This window comes from Octopus bimaculoides, chromosome 10 (genome assembly GCF_046866305.1).
Source record: "Octopus bimaculoides isolate indiv1 chromosome 10, ASM4686630v1, whole genome shotgun sequence".
Lineage (NCBI taxonomy): Eukaryota > Metazoa > Mollusca > Cephalopoda > Octopoda > Octopodidae > Octopus > Octopus bimaculoides.
In genome coordinates this window covers 16,701,330-16,720,462 of record NC_142937.1, presented here as the reverse complement: position 1 = coordinate 16,720,462, position 19,133 = coordinate 16,701,330, and the positions used below count along the sequence as shown (strand labels likewise).

The following is a 19,133-nucleotide window of genomic DNA, read 5'->3' as shown; positions in this document are numbered from 1 at the left end:
ATCTCAGGAGTTCCAACAAAATCTGAGTTAAAATAATAGTAATAATAATGATTTCTTTAGTAATAGTGTTAATGGTATTAATAGTAATAATAATAGTAATAATAATAATAATAATAATAATAATAATAAAAATAATAATAACAAGAGCACTCAGGGTGTACAAACCTCCGCCAAGGCAACACCAACGTCCTCTCAACGATTAGCCAGAAACGATTTTTAAAATGAGAATATCTGAAATAAACTCAACTGCTCTCACAAACGAGAATACTAATAATGAACCAGACTGCTTTCAAAAATTAAGTAAAAAAAAAATTAGAATAATAATCCAGAATGCTTGAGCCCACATTCTTAGAAAAACCCCATCAGTTTAAATGTCTGTGTTGTATTAGATGAAAATATTTCACTACTGCCCCTGCCACTTTCCCTCCCCAAGCTGTGTGTGTCTCTGTAAGTGATTGTAACAAACATGCAGATTAAAAATAAATAATAACAATAATAATACAGAAATCATTTTATTCCAGAATTCAGTCACAACGACACATATTTGATGGGCAGCTACCTTTTGGGCAGAAGTCTTTGCACCAATTATCATAGATACCGACCCAGGAACCAATAGCATGGCAATTCTTGTAGCTTGCAGGGCGTCTTGTAGGCTGTGATGGTTTTTGTACATGGCTGGTAGTGATGCGGATATGAGGTCTGTGAGTTCGTGGACGTATTGTTGATGGAATTGGTGCACCTTTGTCCAAGATGCCTATGTCTGCACAACCATAGAATTCTTCTTGTGCTTCAGAACATCCCATTCCAACACAGTTGTCTCCTCTACCCCATGTGTTACCTAAAAAAAGGCAGTTTTTAAAATATAATTTTATATGTTTTTCTTAATTTATTTTTATATTCATTTATAAGATTATATATTTTTTATGTGTTTTTCTCAGTTATTCCCTGTCAGGATGTTAATATTTTAATCTGACATTACTATAAGTACTGATTGGAAACACCAAAGACAAACAGGCTCACTGGCAGTTTCTCTAAGCAGTTATCAATCATTATTCATTATCCAGTTCATGAGATTTTTCTTGTAAAATCAAACCAAAGTAGGAAATACTCACTACATTGCATATTAGAAGAATAACCTATCTTGCTAGCACTATCTGACATATTGTTATCTTGAGGAGATGAATTATTATAGTTAAAATAGCAGAAACAAATGACAATAACTAATTTAAGAATAATTAATCAAGCAAACCAACAGAATTTTTAGAGTGTTAAGAAAAATACTTTGCAGTATTTCTTCCAACTCATTATATTCTGAGTTCAAATTTGGTTGAGGTTGACTTTGCTTTTCATCTATTTTGAGATAGATAAAATAAAGTACCAGTCAATTGCTTAGGTTGATAGAATTGACTTCCCTTTTCCCTCAAAATTGCTGGCTTTGTGCCAAAATTAGTAAGAATTATTATTACTGAGCTGGTGTTAAGGTATCAAGCTGACAGCATTGTAAGAGTATCAGAAAAAATACTTTGCTGTTTTTTTCCAGCTCTTTACACTCTGTGTTCAAATCTCACTGAAGTTGACTTTACTTTTATCCTTTCAAGGTCAATAAAATAAAATATCTGCCAAGTATCAGAGATAATCTGTAGTATAATTGATGACATGGTCACTTGTCAAGCAATAAAAGTGTAGTTCAAGTTTCATCAATCACTACACATGTAGATATTTTTCTATTTCACTTATACAGTTTAATATCAAATATTGAGTATTATTTAACTATATTTCAGTGACTAATGTTTTAAAGTAAAGTACTATTTTGTTTGTTACTGCTGAATGGAATATGGTGTCAGAGCATCAGAGATGTCAAACATCAGCTGTTTGCATTTGTCATTAAGGCTATACTATATTGTATCCATAAACAAGATAATTCCGTAGCAGCCTAGTTCATTTGATTGTAAAATTGTACCAGAAAGTATTGTCAGTTTACTAAAGAAAGTATTTTGTCAACATGCAGTGTAAAGCTCAAGTCCTTATTTGAAGGAAGCAATGTTGAGGTCTCATGTATCTCATCTTAATAACAAATTATATCATGACAGAAACCAGTCTTCAACCATAAGACATTGATGGGGCAGGGGATTTCTATTTCTTTCTTCCTACATTCTACTCTTTTAAAAGCACACATTTCTGTATCATCCTCTTGATTATCCTAGCAGATTTGTGAAACTACAAACAGAATTAGATAATTAGCAATAATTATCTAAACAACCACTATATGAACAACAATGCAGGAATGGACACCAAGGTACAAGGTTCTGTTCTCATTACTGTTTGATAGAATTTCACTGTTACATTTTGGGAAACTATGACCAAATTGAACTGGCTCAACTTTCTAATCATGCTTGTGATATAATTTGACAATTAAATAATTAGTTAAACAAGCTGCATGTAAGTAAAACACAAAATTCAGTCGTTGTCGTCGTCCTCGTCGTTGTCCTCGTCCTCGTCCTCCTCCTCCTTCCTATGTTTATTTCTTTCTTACTGTGTGTGTATAGTGTTCCTTTACTTGTTGCCTGCCACTAAGCCTATCATCATCATCATCATCATCATCATCATCATCATCATCATCATCATCATCGTTGTTTAACGTCCGTTTTTCATGCTGGCATGGGTTGGATGGTTTCACTGGAGACTGGCAAACCAGTAGGCTGCGCCAGGCTCCAATCTGATCTGATAAGGTTTCTACAGTTGGATGCCCTTCCTAATGCCAACCACTCCAAGAGTGTAGTGGGTGTTTTTTATGTGCCATTGGCACAGGAGCCAGTCAGGCGGCACTGGCATCGACTACATTTGGGTGATGCTTTTTAAGTGCCACCAGCACAGGAGCCAGTCGGTGGAAGACTGGCATTGACCACGTTTGGATGGTGCTTTTTACGTGCCACCGGCACGGGGAGCCAGTAAGGTGGCACTGGCATTGACCCATGCTTGAATGGTGCTTATTACATATGCCACCAGCATGGGTGCCAGTCAGACAGCACTGGCATCGGCCACAAGTACAATTTCCATTTTGATTTCAATCTTGGTTTGCTTTTGATTTTTGATTTTACTTGACTTAATAGGTCTTCTGTAGTGCAGCGTATCACCCGATGATTCAAAGGTACTTTTAAATGGACTGGTTATGCGACACTGGTAACCTCATTTTACTTGCCAGGTTTTCTCAATCACAGCATAGTTCCAAAGGTCTTGGTCTCTTGTCATTGCCTCTGTGAGGCCCGTTTGAAGGTCGTGCTTCACCGCCTCATCCTATGTCTTTCTGAGTCTCTCTCTTCCACAGGTTCCTTCCACTGTTAGAGTGTGTCGCTTCTTCACACAGCTCTCCTCATCCATACACAGCACTTGACCATACCAGCACAGTCATCTCTTTTGTACACCACATCTGATGCTTCTTATGTCCAACATTTCTCTCAGGGTACTAACACTCTGTCGTGTGTGCACACTGACATTACACATCCAGCGGATCATACTAGCTTCATTTCTTACAAGCCTATGTATGTTCTCAACAGTCATGGCCCGTGTTTCACTGCTGTGTAGCATGGCTGTTTGCACACATGCATCATACAGTCTACCTTTCACTCTGAGCAAGAGGCCCTTTGTTACTAGCATCTCTTATGTTAACTCTCTCTCTGTCTCTCTTTTACCTTCTTTCTACATGATGTGAAGCTTGACTGGAGAAATCAACCAACCAACCAACCAACCAATGCTTATATCAGTTATTCATCATCATCATCATTATCCTCCTCCTCCTCATCATCATCATTTTAGGATATCAGTTTTGTTGTAGTGGACAGGTTTTCTTGAGCACAGCAATGCACCACATATCTCAGTCCTTTGTCATCTCTTTTGGATATAGAAATATTTTGCCGCTTAACACAGAATGTAAGCACAGCACAGATGATACAATATAAACTGCTGAATCCTAAATGCAATCAGATACATCTCTTTCATCTTCAAAGTCGAAACAATAATAATAATAATTGTTTCTAATTTAGGTACAAGGTTAGCAGTTTTGTGGAAAGGGGAATTAACTGCTAAACTGGTATTTTATTCTGTTGACCCTGGAGGGGATGAAAGTCAAAGTTGACATCAATATGATTTGAACTCAGAATAGAAGGAGCTGGAAAGAATTCCCCAAGGCATTTTCTCTGATGCACTAATTATTTTGCAAGTTCAATAACTTAAACAAAAATTATAATAATACTTTTTAGTTCCTACTCAGAGTTATCAATTTTAAGAGGAGCATTGGTTAGTCAGTTACATCAACTCCATTACTAGACTGATACATTATTCTATCAACCCTGAGAGGATGAAGGGCAAAGTTAACCTTAGTGCAATTTGGACTCAGAATGTAAAGAGCTGAAAGAAATGTTGCTAATGATTTTACCAGATTGCTGCCTTAATAATGGTTTCTGATTCAGACACAAGGCCAACAATTTTAATGGAAGTGGTGGGGTTTAGTTGATTACATTGACCCCAGTACAGACTAGTACATTATTTTATCAACCCTGAAAAGATGAAAGTTAAAATTAATTTTGATGGTATTTGAACATAGAATGTGAAGAGCCAGATCATATACTGGAAAGTATTTTTTCCAAGGTTCTAACTCTTCAGCCAGCTCACTGCCTAAAAGACAGTTATTCTAAGAGAGTGTGGATGGCTGTGAAGACAGGGCAGCAGACAACTAGTTGATATATTGTCCTTTCCATTTCCTATCATAGAACCTTTATTATAACTGTGACCAAAACACTTAATTCTCAAATGGTTCAGTCATACTAGCTGTAAATAGGAGTACAGTAGACTAAGAACAAGTAGCAGCATCACTGCTAATATACAAATGAATAGTTAGCTTGCAGCAATACTTAGTTCAGTTCCTTCTGTGTGTAAAGCTACTAGTTGTAGACCAGTGTTCAATCCAGGGTATGATTAACATCACATTTGTAGCTTAATGCTATGAAAACTGGAGGTAAATACTGGCCACACAGATTATTGATATTAGGAAATGGGTTGGATGCCAACCAGCTCAATTACTGAGTACTGATGGCTAGTTGGGACTTGGAGAAAGAGAAATAAAGTTATGTTAAAAACCTCACCTGTATGATACTTCCACTGGAGGACACACTGAGAACAGGTGAGACCAGCTGGCAACCTTAACTTGGTGTAAATATGGCCAGTCTTTCGACCAATTTTAATACGACTACCACTACCATCAGCACTTTGGAGAAGATATTTATCCAAGCACTCTTGTGTGGCAGGTTTCTTTACATTGTTGTTTGGACACAAGCGGAACTCAAACCAACCCAGGTGATTGTTTTTGAGGTCAACATCAACTGTGATGACTTGGTTTTTGTGATAATAGCGACTGATGATTCCAGTTGCATATTTACCACCTGCTTCGTTCTCTCTTGGGCCATCATAAGGGTCACCACATATACCACATTTTCCATGATTCTTTTCCCATTGACGCTATAAATAATAAAAAGATAGAAAAAGTCAGATAATTAATTATTTTGATTACGCTAAAGGTTGGCAAACTTTTTACGCCACTGACCTCTTCATGGAAGCATTGATAACTTATTAACCCCCATGATTTAAACTTCTAGATTAAATTAACAAATATTTTAATTAAAAATTTCTTGATTTAAAAACAATAATTCCGTCATTCTTTTGTGCCATTACTGCTTTTTAATAAGATATATTTAAAGAAATTTAATGAAAATACTTAGTGAAATTGATAAAGAACAATAAAAGTTCAGTCAAATTATATTGATAATGATTCAGTACCCTTAATGTTCAAAATTGTTTCAGGTGTTTATGAACTCATGGACTTCCACACCAGGGGTCAACATAGACCACTTTGCTAATACCTGGATTAGGTAGTGGTGTGGTCAACCAGATCAACTTCAGAAGATACCTGTTGCTCAATCTTTTGTAAATCTAATATTCATAATCCTTTCTGTATTTTTTGTTTTAATGAACTTTATCAAAATGAGGATAGTATGTTATACTCAAAGATCATGAAAATTTAATTTCTCCCCAATGAACTTTTAAGCATTTTATATGTTTATTGCATCCTCACTTTATTGAAGGATTAGAACATCATTAAAATATTATCCTACCCATGTCAGCATGGAAAACAGATATTAAATGATGATGATGAGGATGAGGATGTTGATATATATATATATATATATATTGTCCACAGATGAGATCCACAGATTCTCCATATAGATGAAACTTAGTAGTGCTCAAAAGATTCAAACTTAGACTCTAATGTGTTTGCAGAAGATTGATTCCACAAGAAAGGCTATAAGAAGAATCAAGTTCAGCGAGTATAGAAGTAATTATACAGATAAACAAATTAGACACATTAAATATATTAAATATAGTAAATATAATAGTTTGCTTTGAAATACAAAATATGAATATATGTATTCATGCATAACAAGAGAAAGCAAAAGGTGAAAACTTTCTGATGATGAATTTTTAAGTATAAAAATATTTATATTAATAGATCCAACTTACACAGAGTACAAATGACAAAAAAAATTAAAGGAGAGGAAGTAAGGTGTTATAAGTTCAACAGCTGTTTCTGGGGGCTTGGAAATCCATAATAATGTTGGTAGATGTAGTAATGGAAGCAATGAACATTGGATGAGATGAGCATCCATCATCAGGCTAGAAGAGATCTTAACATTTCAGATCTTAATGCTGTACAATTGTTTATCTTAAACAAATCTTTATGTTCCCTATCATTCGATATAGTTTGCTTGAACCAGGCTCTAACTTCTCTGCATTAAGATCTGAAATGTAAGATCTTCTCTACCCCGATGACAGAGACTCATCTTATCCAGTGTTAATTGCATCCATACGGTTGCATATTGTGATGTCTAGAATTTAGTAAAATAAACAAATTTAAGCATAAAGGAAAGAACTGGGACCGAGATTAACACAAACAGAAAATAATTTACCGATATTCCACCACAATACAGTTCAATATCATCATAGTTGACTGGAGTCTTGAACCCCAAACGCCACATACTAGACCGGGAAGGAGGGTCCATCAGTCGACCATGACCTTCGACACCCAGAAATAAACCAGCGTAAAACACCAAACTAGAATAAACCAACAGCATTTTGGTTGTGTTTAGTGAAGCATTCAGGAGCAAAAGGTGTTGTGTTGTTCTTTTAAATATATCTTCAGAATGAATATAGTGGATAATTGAAGAAAGCAGATGGGTAATTTCCCATGCTTATCAACAGTGTTGAAATCATATTTTCTTTTATTTTGCATTTTTTAAATTAAAAATGGAGCAAGCATAGATAGATAATTTTGAGTAGATAAAAAGAAAAATTAGTAGATCAACAAAAATTTAGCAATGTTTGTTATTTATTATTGTTTGTAAAGGAAATTTTTGTGACTAAAGTATATAATGAATGCTAAGCAAATTTGATCGATGTTTTGGCCTACTGACAAAAAGACGGATATTGTGACAATTCATGTAAATGATGGTTTCTATGTCAGAGACAAAGCTCTTGCTAATTCACTTCACCAATTTACAAATACACACCATTGGAAAATGTAATTCAAAGCACAAAGGTAGTGAAAAATTCATTAATTTGCAATACTAAATTCTCCTGTGATCTTAAAGAGCCAACAAAGATAGCTCTACATAAGAAGTTGACCTGCTTGAATTAGTGACTATATCTCCCTCAAATTGTACCATAATGTCTTAAGAAAGGTATGTTGGATACATTATATCTACAAAAAAATAAAAAGAAACAAGAGTGTCATGACTAGAATGCTTTGTGATCATAGGTCTGTTTGAGCAAAGCTGATTTGATAGCTAAACAAAAACAGAGATAGATACCACTAGTAATATTAATATCAAAAACATGCTGCAAAATGACTTACTGATTATTCCTCTCAGAATTAATTGTAAGAATCAGTTAATTGTATTACTATACAGATCTGTTCTGCCTCAAAACCTTTTAGGTCATAAGCAACATGGTTATGAGTTCCTTAATATTGTAGCTTTCTAAAGATCTGACAAATCTTATATATGTCTATGTCCCAAATTTGTGAGAGAGAATAAAAGAGAGGCAGAGAAAGACAACTAGACAGACAGACAGACATACAGACAGACAGACAGACAGACAGACAGACAGACAGACAGTAACTAAAATGTAGATAGCAATTAAAAGGGTTTGGGTAAGTTTGATTTTGGTTGACTGTTTGACACTTCAGTGCAGCATCTTCCATAAAAGCATGAAATAAAATTGTAAATTTTAACATGAATCATTTGAGTGCCAATTTTACTTTACTCTCTTGCACTAATACTGATTACAGTAATTGGCATAGGAGTACATGTTTAAAGACATAATAAACTGAACTGATGGAAATGTACTATTGATACTTAGGTGAACAGAAAATGAGGTGAACACCACTGGAAGACAGAATATAAGTAACAGAAATTAATACACATATTGTCCAACACCCCTGCTGTTTCATGCAGCCAAATTTCCTTCAAATCATACCCTATTGTCTTAGAAATGGACATGTGAATAATATGAACCTGAGTTTCCTGCGCATAGGAAATGGGTGAGATGGTTACAAACAAAAGACTTGGATTATACTTTCATAGCATGAATATTGACACAATGTGTGTGTGTGTGTGTGTGTGTGTGTGTGCATGTTTGTGTATATGTATATTGTAAATGTGTGTACATCAGTGAGTCAATCATGACCTTTGTTGGTGATTTGAAGAACTGTGGACCTCATATTCTCCTAAAAGATGGAAGCAGGTTCCTTATACTTTACTTGTTTTGGGAATGGATTTGTTCATCTTTACTGTGTCTAGGTTTTCTTTTCGGCATGATAGCATTCCACCCTTCACCAGGCCTCTAGTTCATCCCCAAAGTTTCAAGATGATATGGTGATACAATTGGTTGTAATATCTGGTTGTCTCTATGCTGGAAGAGAGAACCCCTCTGCTTCTCAGTGCTCAACCCAGTTCTTGGCTCCTGATACTGAGGATCAAATGATTTCTTCTGCTAACATTGGAGTTGCTATCAGTGGTACCCTTGGAGCAGGGATTTCTGAGAGCTACTATTGCTGTTACTTCTTTCCTTTTCTACTTTTCCTACTTTTCTGGGGAGAAATCCCTCTGGTGGCTCTTACTCCCAGAAGCAACTGGGCTTTCTGCCCTTTCTTTCTCATCTGATTACATTCCTCTCTACTCACACAATTGAGTACAGCTCCTGGATAGCTTATGGTTTTCACTGATTGCCAAAGCTTCCATATCTTTTCAGAGCTTACTCGTGAGTCAACAATCATAGGAATGTCTCTGGCCACATCCATTGTGTTGCATCTCCCCATATACTATGACATCAACGTGTGTGTGGGACACCTGCGTTGCCTGACACTGTGTCTTCTCAATCTTGAAAAAGTACACAATTTCATATGCCCTGTTGGCTGATGGAGCTTGCATCATTTCACACGTTCACCATAATTTCTTTCAACTACTCCTTTGAAGCATATGTAAATCCCCTCAGTTTATTGAAAAACAAAGGTATATCACTTTATCCCTTGCCCTTGCCTTGATGAATTCCACAAGCAAGGACACACTGCCTTTTATGACATACCCCCATACTTGTTTTGTTGAAACTAATCTGTTCCACCACCAGAAAATGTTTTATGGTTTGCAATAATGCAAGAAAGCTCACTATCTTGAAATAATAATAATTGCCATGATATGGTATGACAGTATTCATATTGGAAAATATATAAACACTACAAAATTAGCACTTCTGCTTACTGGTATGAACATCATCCTGAGCCAGTCATTGAAGGTAAAAACGTCACTCTCCTCTGGAATTTTCCAGTCAACACCAACAGATAATGATGATGGCACAAATAGAGACTGCAATAAGGAGTACATGGAACAAATAGGGGCTGCAATAAGGGTGAAACACTTGCAGAAAACAGCACTAGAAGGTACTTGAAAAATAAGAGGTGTTACCTTAGTTCACTGGTAGTGAACAGCTGACACCATAGTACATCTCCAGCATTAGAAGCTGGGCAAAGAAAATAATAATAATAATAATAATAATAATAATAATAATAATAATAATAATAATAATAATCCTTTCTACTATAGGCACAAGGCCTGAAATTTGGTGGGAGGGGACTAGTCAATAACATCGATGATGAAGATATTCAAGGTGAAAGTAGTAGAGGCCTTATACACCGAGAAAACTACTATAAAACAACCACCATAGGATTGCAGAAATATCTAACTCAGAAGCAAGAAAAACTTGTACACATAGCCACAAAACATGAGCAAAATGAGAAACTGTTTTTTGTCTTTAAGAAAGCCGAAAAATACAAGAAAGAAGTCATTGTAACTGACAACTATGGAGAAAAAGAGCAAATAACAAAAGTTGTAAAGCAACTGAAATCTAAACTAAAACCGGAACAACAAAATGCCATGTAAAATGATAGCAAGAAAAACCTTTAGATAGCAAATAATGGGATATGTTAAACAGATAAGTGAATTTTCTCAACAATGGTTGAGAAACTCAGGACTCAAAGCAGAAATAAGGATTTTTAATTACAGCTCAAGATCAAAGCCTCCCCACCAGAAACCACCGAAACACATTATGAAGGAAAATACAAGTAACTGCGGAATATGTGGTGATGGGGAAGAAGCAATAAATCATATTTTCCCAGTCCTGGCTAAAAAGGAATATATCCACAGACACGACAGAGTTGAGACCTATATGCGCTGGAAGCTATGCCAATGCTATGGAATGATAACAGAAAAAGAGATGACATAGGCATATCCCAGAAAAAGTCTCAACTAGTACTTATTTATCTTATTGACCCTAAAAGGATGAAAGACAAAGTTGACCTCCATAGAATTTGAACTCAGAACATGAAGATGGATGAAATGCTGGTTAGCCTTCTGCTCAGCATGCTAATGATTCTGCCAACTTGCTACCTTCATGAATACATATAACATATAGAAAATAAATTAATATATATAACATACAGAAAATAGCATGAATATATATGTGTGTGTGTGTGTGTGTGTGTGTGTGTGTGTGTGTGAAGGCACATGGCTCAGTGGTTAGAGTGTCAAGCTTACGGTTGTGAGGTTGTAAGTTCGATTCCCGGACCGGGCTGCGTGTTGTGTTCTTGAGCAAACATACAGAAAATAGCATGAATATATGTGTGTGTGTGTGTGAAGGCACATGGCTCAGTGGTTAGAGTGTCAAGCTTACGATTGTGAGGTAAGTTCGATTCCCAGACCAGGCTGCGTGTTGTGTTCTTGAGCAAGACACTTTATTTCACGTTGCTTCAGTTCACTCAGCTGTAGAAATGAGTTGCGACGTCACTGGTGTCAAGCTGTATCGGCCTTAGCCTTTCCCTTGGATAACATCAGTGGTGTGGAGAGGGGAGGCTGGTATACATGGGCGACTGCTGGCCTTCCATAAACAACCTTGCCTAGACTTGTGCTTCGGAGTGTAACTTTCTAGGTGCAATCCCATGGTCATTCATGACCAATGGGGGTCTCGATATATATATATAGCACTACTAGGCACTGCACACTAGGCACCACACTACTAGGCTCTGCACACATCCTACATAAAGCACTTTCAATACAGTGAATATAACTGAATAATAATAATACTGAATGCTGAATAATAATAATGGTTTCTTATATTGGTTAAAGACCCAGCATTAATATAGTGTGGAAGAAGATGAATTGATGAATGTCACACAATGCTTGTGCTGTAAACATGGCTATAAATGCTTGTGAATGCATACTAGGTCATGAGAAATATGAATGACCTTCAGCTGTTTATCTCCTAACACTGAAATACATTGGTGGGAACAGTGATGAAATGCAATGGATACTGCATGTTTTCTTGAAGTCTACCAATCCTGTATTTTTACTGCAGTTCTTTCTTTATTTTTTTGTTAAGATCAAAATTAAAAAGATCTTAACTGATAACAACAGCCTTACTTTAGTTTATACAAAAATCAAAATGTGGCAGTGGTGAAATGCAGTGGGTAATAGGGCTGCATATTTTCTTACTGTCTACCAATCCTATATTTTTACACAGATCTTCAGCTTCTTTTGCTAAGTGTTATCCTCGGTAAGTATCACCACCTGTCACGCGGGAGACTGGGGTTCAAAACCCCACCGGGGAGGCCTTATCTTTTAGGCGCAGGAGTGGCTGTGTGGTAAGTAGCTTGCTTACCAACCACATGGTTCTGGGTTCAGTCCCACTGTGTGGCACCTTGGGCAAGTGTCTTCTACTATAGCCTCGGGCCAACCAAAGCCTTGTGAGTGGATTTGGTAGACAGAAACTGAAAGAAGCCTGTTGTATATATGTATATATATATGTGTGTGTGTGTATATATGTTTGTGTGTCTGTGTTTGTCCCCCCCCCCCCCCAACATCGCTTGACAACCGATGCTGGTGTGTTTATGTCCCTGTAACTTAGTGGTTCGGCAAAAGAGACCGATAGAATAAGTACTAGGCTTACAAAGAATAAGTCCTGGGATCGATTTGCTCGACTAAAGGCTGTGCTCCAGCATGGCCACAGTCAAATGACTGAAGCAAGTAAAAGAGTAAGATCAAAATGTAGCACAACAGCAGATCTTATCTGAGGAAACAAATGATGGTTTGTGACAAGAAAAACAAAAAAAGGAAAGAATTAAAGTAATGATATGAATAGACAGCAAGAAACACACCATAGACTGTAAGAAACATTCTGACAACTCTATTTAGAATATCTTCTAAAATCTTGGTTAGAAAGTTACAGATTTCTTTCACAGCTGAACAAGTTTTAATTGATCATTTACAAAAGAGATCAGCAAATGTTTTATTTTATGGCTTTAAATGGGAGAGAAAATGTAATAATTGAGAACATGATAATGGATGGATTGAAACATTTAAGATTTTCAAAGATGGATATCAACTGAAATGAAGAAATACAAGAGAAATATTGAAGAAAATTGTTATGGTTTGGTACCATTTGTGATGAATTTAGTAAAAGAATTGCGCCTGAAGCATTATACTTCATGAAGCAGCTAACTTTTCCATGACAAAAAACATGCTGGACTTGTAGTGGGAACCAAGCTGAGATTTGAACCATAGTTCTCAGTTTTTTCCTGTCTAGAATCAAGACCTCTGTATTTTCCATGAAATGAAAAGAGTTGTCATAAAAAGAATTAGCACCAAGAAAATATGGTTTGACTATCGGCATTGGCTGACTTATTTATGACTAAGGCAGCAACTTCATAGAAAGCATGCAAGTTTTCCCACCAAACAAATTTTAGAATCTTTTTGACCAACAGTTATTTAAAGGTGAGAAAATTCAATTTTGAGTAGAGCTCTCCTAGGTCTCTGCAAGTTGTGTTGCATTTCTCTTGTGAGCTTGCTACATAACTAGACATCTTGCATTACGGTGGAAGACTTTGGGTATCAGAAAATGTATGAAAAGCGAGTACCTTGGCAGTTGACATCGAATTTGAAGAATAGAAGTGTGGAGGTTTTCTCTGATCTACTGAAAGCATTTGAAACTAATGAAAACACGTTTATTTATTTTTTTCTGGATCTGGTGATAGGGGATGAAAAATGAGTATCTTTATGATCTGGAAATGAAAGCTCAGTCTTGGAATGGTGTTACACTTTCCTAAGGCCTAAGAAGTTCAAAAGCGTATGATTGGTTAAAAAAACCATGGCAACTGCTTTTTGTCATTGAAAAAGGTGTTACTCTCCTTGATTTTCTGGAATGTGGCTTACCATGAACAGCATGTGATACAGTGAGATATTCTAAAAAACATAGAGAAGCCATTAGGAGGAAGACACCAAATAAGAATCAGAAAATTATCTACTTTCCCTATTACATTATGTGACCACATACATCTTTGGCAACAAATAAGGCAATCAACAAATGGTGCTGGTGAGTGGTCACCCATCTACCACACAACATAGATCTGGGGCTATTTGACCTCTACTTGTTCAGTTCAATGTTAGGGCAATCTTTGGAGACAATGATTTAATGGCACAGACAATGTGAAAGTAGTTGTGAAAAAGCAGGCACAACAGTGTACATCTGAATTTTTCATAGAGGATTTGAAAAGACAGTTCAACAATGGCACAAATACATCACTTATGATGGAAACTGTGTTAAGTAGTACTTTTGTGTACATGAAGAGTTACTCTACTGACATCTTCAATTTGAATTACCTATGTCAGTTTTATTACTTTTAGTAGAACCCTCATATGTGTATGAGTGTGTGTTTGTGTGTGTGCGTGTGTATGTATGTGCCTGCATGTGTGTGTGTGCATGCATGTGTGTGTGTGTGTGTGCATGCATGTGTGTGTGTGTGTGTGTGTGTGTGTGTGTGTGTGTGTGTGTGTGTGTGTGACATTTGTGAGCACTTCTTGAAGTCCAGGTGAGAGAGACTTCATTGCCAAAGTATAACAATGAATCATGCAATCAGTGAAGGAAACATATGGAGCAACATTCTTCACAAAGGCTTTGAAACTGGATTTGCAACCAATCATTGAAAGAGCCTCATCTGTATACAGACCAACAAGTGCTTCCCAGCTCAGCCCTTGTTCAATGAGAAAGGCTTCTAGAATTTTGGAAATATCTTCTCTACGAGTAGTTGTGGCCACTGGCTCAGAGAACAAGTACTCTTCATTCATAACTTCTCTGTCAAGGTAGTGAACATGAACAAGGAATTGGGAACATGAGGCAACATCTGTTGACTCATCTAGTTGCAATGAATACACAGGACTACTCTTCACAGCAGTCACCACTTGCAATAGAATATTCTCACTCATGTCCAAGATCTGATTTTTGACTGTATCATTTGAAAGGGAAATTGCCCTCAACTGATGTGCCTGCTGTTCTCCAAGAATCACCTTCATTGCTTCCAGAATGCAAGGCTTAACCCTTTTGTTACCAACCCAGCTGAAACCGGCTCTGGCTCTGAGTACAAATATCTTGTTTTCATAAGTTTTGAATTAAAATCTTCCACCAAACCTTAGTCACAATTTATGTTCCTAACACTAGCTGAATGATTAAGTTATTTTACTAAATTCTTTGTTATATTTAAAGTAATTTAAAGAAACACAGAGCATCTCAAAATAAATACAGTAACAAAAGGATTAATCAGATGATATGTGGCTTCTTGGTCTACATGATTTTTAAAGCAAATCTGTAAGAAGCCTCCAGCACTGCTTTGTTCTGACAAGCAAAGTGACCAGTGGGATCAATGTGACTGGCCTTCAGAGAAGCTTCTTTTTGCTTGAAATAGTTCAAGCTTTCGTCTATCAGTTGGCTGTGGCAAGACTCAAAATGAGACTTAAGTTTGCTTGGCTTCATACTTTTGTAACTCAAAACTTTGGTGCAAATGATGCATTGTGGCTTGACCAAAGAGTTCATCATCACCATCATCATCATCATCATCATCATCATCATCATCATCATCATCATCATCATTTAACGTCCGCTTTCCATGCTAGCATGGGTTGGACGATTTGACTGAGGACTGGTGAACCAGGTGGCTACACCAGGCTCCAATCTGATTTGGCAGAGTTTCTGCAACTGGATGCCCTTCCTAATGCCAGATAATTGTGAAACCCATTTTGAGAAAGGCTTCATTGTATGTATGCTTCTTGACAGACTTACTGCAAACAGGAAACAAAAGTGTATCTGCAAAGAAAATAAAAAATCTGTTTCAGAAACTTGCAGACATGAAGAGAAAATAAGAACTCAGTATACAATGTAAATATTGCATTATCAAGTGTATTAAATAAGTATAGTAAGCAAAATCACAAAATAATAGACACAACAACGCTGAATTAAACCACTTGACAAGGCACAGGCAAATACAACACTCACCTTTACAACACAGCTGTGCACTAAGCAACACAGCAACACACAAATTAACACAACACCACACTCATTCTAGCACACCAATCACAGACAAGCTTGTGTAATCATGTGACCAGAGATTAATAAACAGCAGTGTAGCTGAGAACTAATAAGTGAGTCTTGGAATGTAAAGTGTCATGGGAGTCACAGAGCAGGAGCAAAGCACATACAGTCATGATACTGTTAGTGGCTGCAATGCATGACACTGTAATACAGCTGCAATGCAATACCTCAAATACATGAAATAAACTACGTTTTCTCAAACCTTCCATGAACCCCCCGAGAAACCCCAAACAACTCCCCCCAGGGGTCATGACCCCAGATTAAGAACCACTGGACTAAAGGAACATTAGACACACATTGGGAACAACAGAATCATAGAGGAGGAGAGATTAATTGACAAAGTAGGATGGAAGGAGTTATGCAAATGAGAAATTTGTTTCATTTAATTTTATTTTACATAGTAAATATTCTTCATTTGAAAATTAGTATTCATTTCATCATTCTGTATAAGGACCAAGAAATATGATAAAAGATAAATTAAATTTATTGTTTGTATGCTATATTTTCTGACATTACTCATGGCAGTGAATATATATTTCCAAAGTTACCCATCATATGACAGATGACAGCTGCATATCTATAAATTTTAAAACTGAAACTTCATTCTTCTTCTTGGTAAAAATGCACTACCACAGGTTTTTATGCACTACTGAGTCACTTCTTATAGTACAATGTTTCCTTGCCCTTACTATAAACAGTCATCATATACCCAGTGTTTGAAATATATATCAACTTAGAGTAGTGTTTTTCAAAATGAGTTGTGCCTTCCCAGTTTGTTGAAGGAGGGAGCACTTAAAAATTTTTATATGGATACAGGGGACATTTTCTTAGCCTTTGACTCTTATTTAAATATTAAAAACATTTTAAAAGGTAATATCATGATAAGCTACTTATTAGTCACAACCATAGTAATAATGACAACAACAATAACAACAACTGGTTGTGTGGTAAGAAGTTTGCTTCCTAACTACATGGTTCTAGGTTCAATCCCACTGCATGGCAACTTGGGCAAGTGCCTTTCTGGCATAGCCTCAGGCCAACCAAAGCCTTGTGAGTGGGTTTGGTAGATGGAAGCTGAAAGAAGCCATTTATATATATATATATATATATATATATATTGGGTCATCCCATAAATAATGCATTTTTTTTTCAAGTGCAAGAACTAAAAGTCGGAGAGGGACAGGATAAATTACCTGCATCAAATTACTATTAGCATCTATTTCAAGTATGTTGGTGTGCTTATCCACACCCTTTTGCTATAATTATATAATTATGTATCAGGATAAATATTTACCTAAATGGAATTAACATGCTGGCCACTTGACAGAATCATTAAATAGTTTTATCCTTAATTAATTAATTATAAATAAATATGTATAATTACTCCTGATCAATTTATATTTACTGCAGTATTTATTTTGATCATAAAAGCACATGGTTTGTGCTGAAGGAATTAGATTTAAATAGTATATATGTGTAGATGTATGTACATATTGGTGTGGATATAACTTGATCATATGATATGTATAAATATCTACATGTATATTCTTTCGGCATCCCATACTGAAGACAGCAGGGGGAAATTGCTTCCCTAAGGCAGAAATCAATCTATGGGTAACCCTTCTTTTTAAAATCTGATTGATCTACCAGCCTGCTTTCAGCCTGTACTAACAGAGTAAAATAATATGTGGTTTATAGAGCTATTAGCATCTATTTCAAGTATGTTGGTGTGCTTATCCACACTGTTTTGCTGTAATTATATATCAGTATATATATATGTATATATTTGTGTGTCTGTTTTTGTTCCCCACCATCGCTTGACAACTGATGTTGGTGTGTTTACGTCCCCATAACTCAGTGGCTCGGCAAAAGTGACTGATAGAATAAGTACTAGGCTTACAAAGAATAAGTCTTGGGGTCAATGTGTTCGACTAAAGGCAGTGCTCCAGCATGGCTGCAGTCAAATGACTAAAACAAGTAAAAGAATAAAAGTATATATATATACTGTATATATATATATATATATATCATCATCATCATCATCATCATCATCATCGTTTAACATCCGCTTTCCATGCTAGCATGGGTTGGACGATTTGACTGAGGCCTGGTGAACCGGATGGCTGCACCAGGCTCCAATCTGATCTGACAGAGTTTCTACAGCTGGATGCCCTTCCTAATGCCAACCACTCCAAGCGTGTAGTGGGTGCTTTTACGTGCCACCGGCACAAGGGCCAGTCACGCGGTACTGGCAACAGCCAGGCTCAAAATGGTGTTTTGGTGCTTTATTTGTCCAACCCATGCCAGCATGGAAAACAGACATTAAATGATGATGATGATGATGATGATATACTTTTATTCTTTTATTCTTTTACGTGTTTCAGTCATTTGACTGTGGCCATGCTGGTGCACCGCCTTTAGTTGGACAAATCAACCCCAAGATTTATTCTTTGTAAGCCTAATACTTATTCTATTGGTCTCTTTTGACAAGCCGCTAAGTTACAAGGACATAAACACACCAACATCCATTGTCAAGTGATGGTGGGGTGACAAACACATACAAACAAGCATATATATATATACATATGGTGGGCTTCTTTCAGTTTCCATCTACCAAATCCACTCACAAGGCTTTAGTTGGCCCAAGGCTATAGTAGAAGACACTTACCTAAGGTGCCGTGCAGTGGGACTGAACCCCAAACCATGGGGTTGAGAAGTAAGCTTCTTACCACATAGCTACTCCTGCGCCTTTTATTATATTTCAACACACACACACACACACACACACACACACACGTTTGCATGTGCACGGGCAACATTTATATATATATACGACATGGCTGTATGGTTAAGAAGCTTGCTTTGCAACCATGTGGGTTTGAGTTCAGACCTACTGCACACCAACTTAGGCAAGTGTCTTCTATAACCCTGGACCAAGTCCAATATCTTGTGAATGTATTTTGGATTCAGAAACTGTGTGGGAGCCCATCACATGTATATTTATATGTATGCATTCATGTATATATATATATGGAGCCTGGTGGAGCCACTGGTTTCCA

The 19,133-nt window shown here is 36.6% G+C and overlaps 1 protein-coding gene and 1 long non-coding RNA gene across 2 annotated transcripts; both read right to left on the bottom strand.

The window, feature by feature from the left end:
- Positions 1-496: 496 nt before the first annotated feature.
- On the bottom strand, positions 497-7,264 carry LOC106879907 (uncharacterized). The gene is made up of 3 exons (XM_014929659.3): positions 7,017-7,264; positions 5,139-5,511; positions 497-838 (listed from the first exon to the last, which is right to left on the bottom strand). Exons 1-3 carry the CDS (start codon positions 7,179-7,181, stop codon positions 525-527), a joined length of 852 nt encoding a protein of 283 aa, XP_014785145.1. The 5' UTR covers positions 7,182-7,264; the 3' UTR covers positions 497-524.
- A 6,169-nt stretch (positions 7,265-13,433) lies between these two features.
- LOC149133448 (uncharacterized) lies at positions 13,434-16,776 on the bottom strand. The gene is made up of 4 exons (XR_016243513.1): positions 16,764-16,776; positions 15,979-16,038; positions 15,766-15,789; positions 13,434-13,895 (listed from the first exon to the last, which is right to left on the bottom strand). It is a non-coding gene; the product is annotated as an uncharacterized LOC149133448 (long non-coding RNA).
- Positions 16,777-19,133: the final 2,357 nt, after the last annotated feature.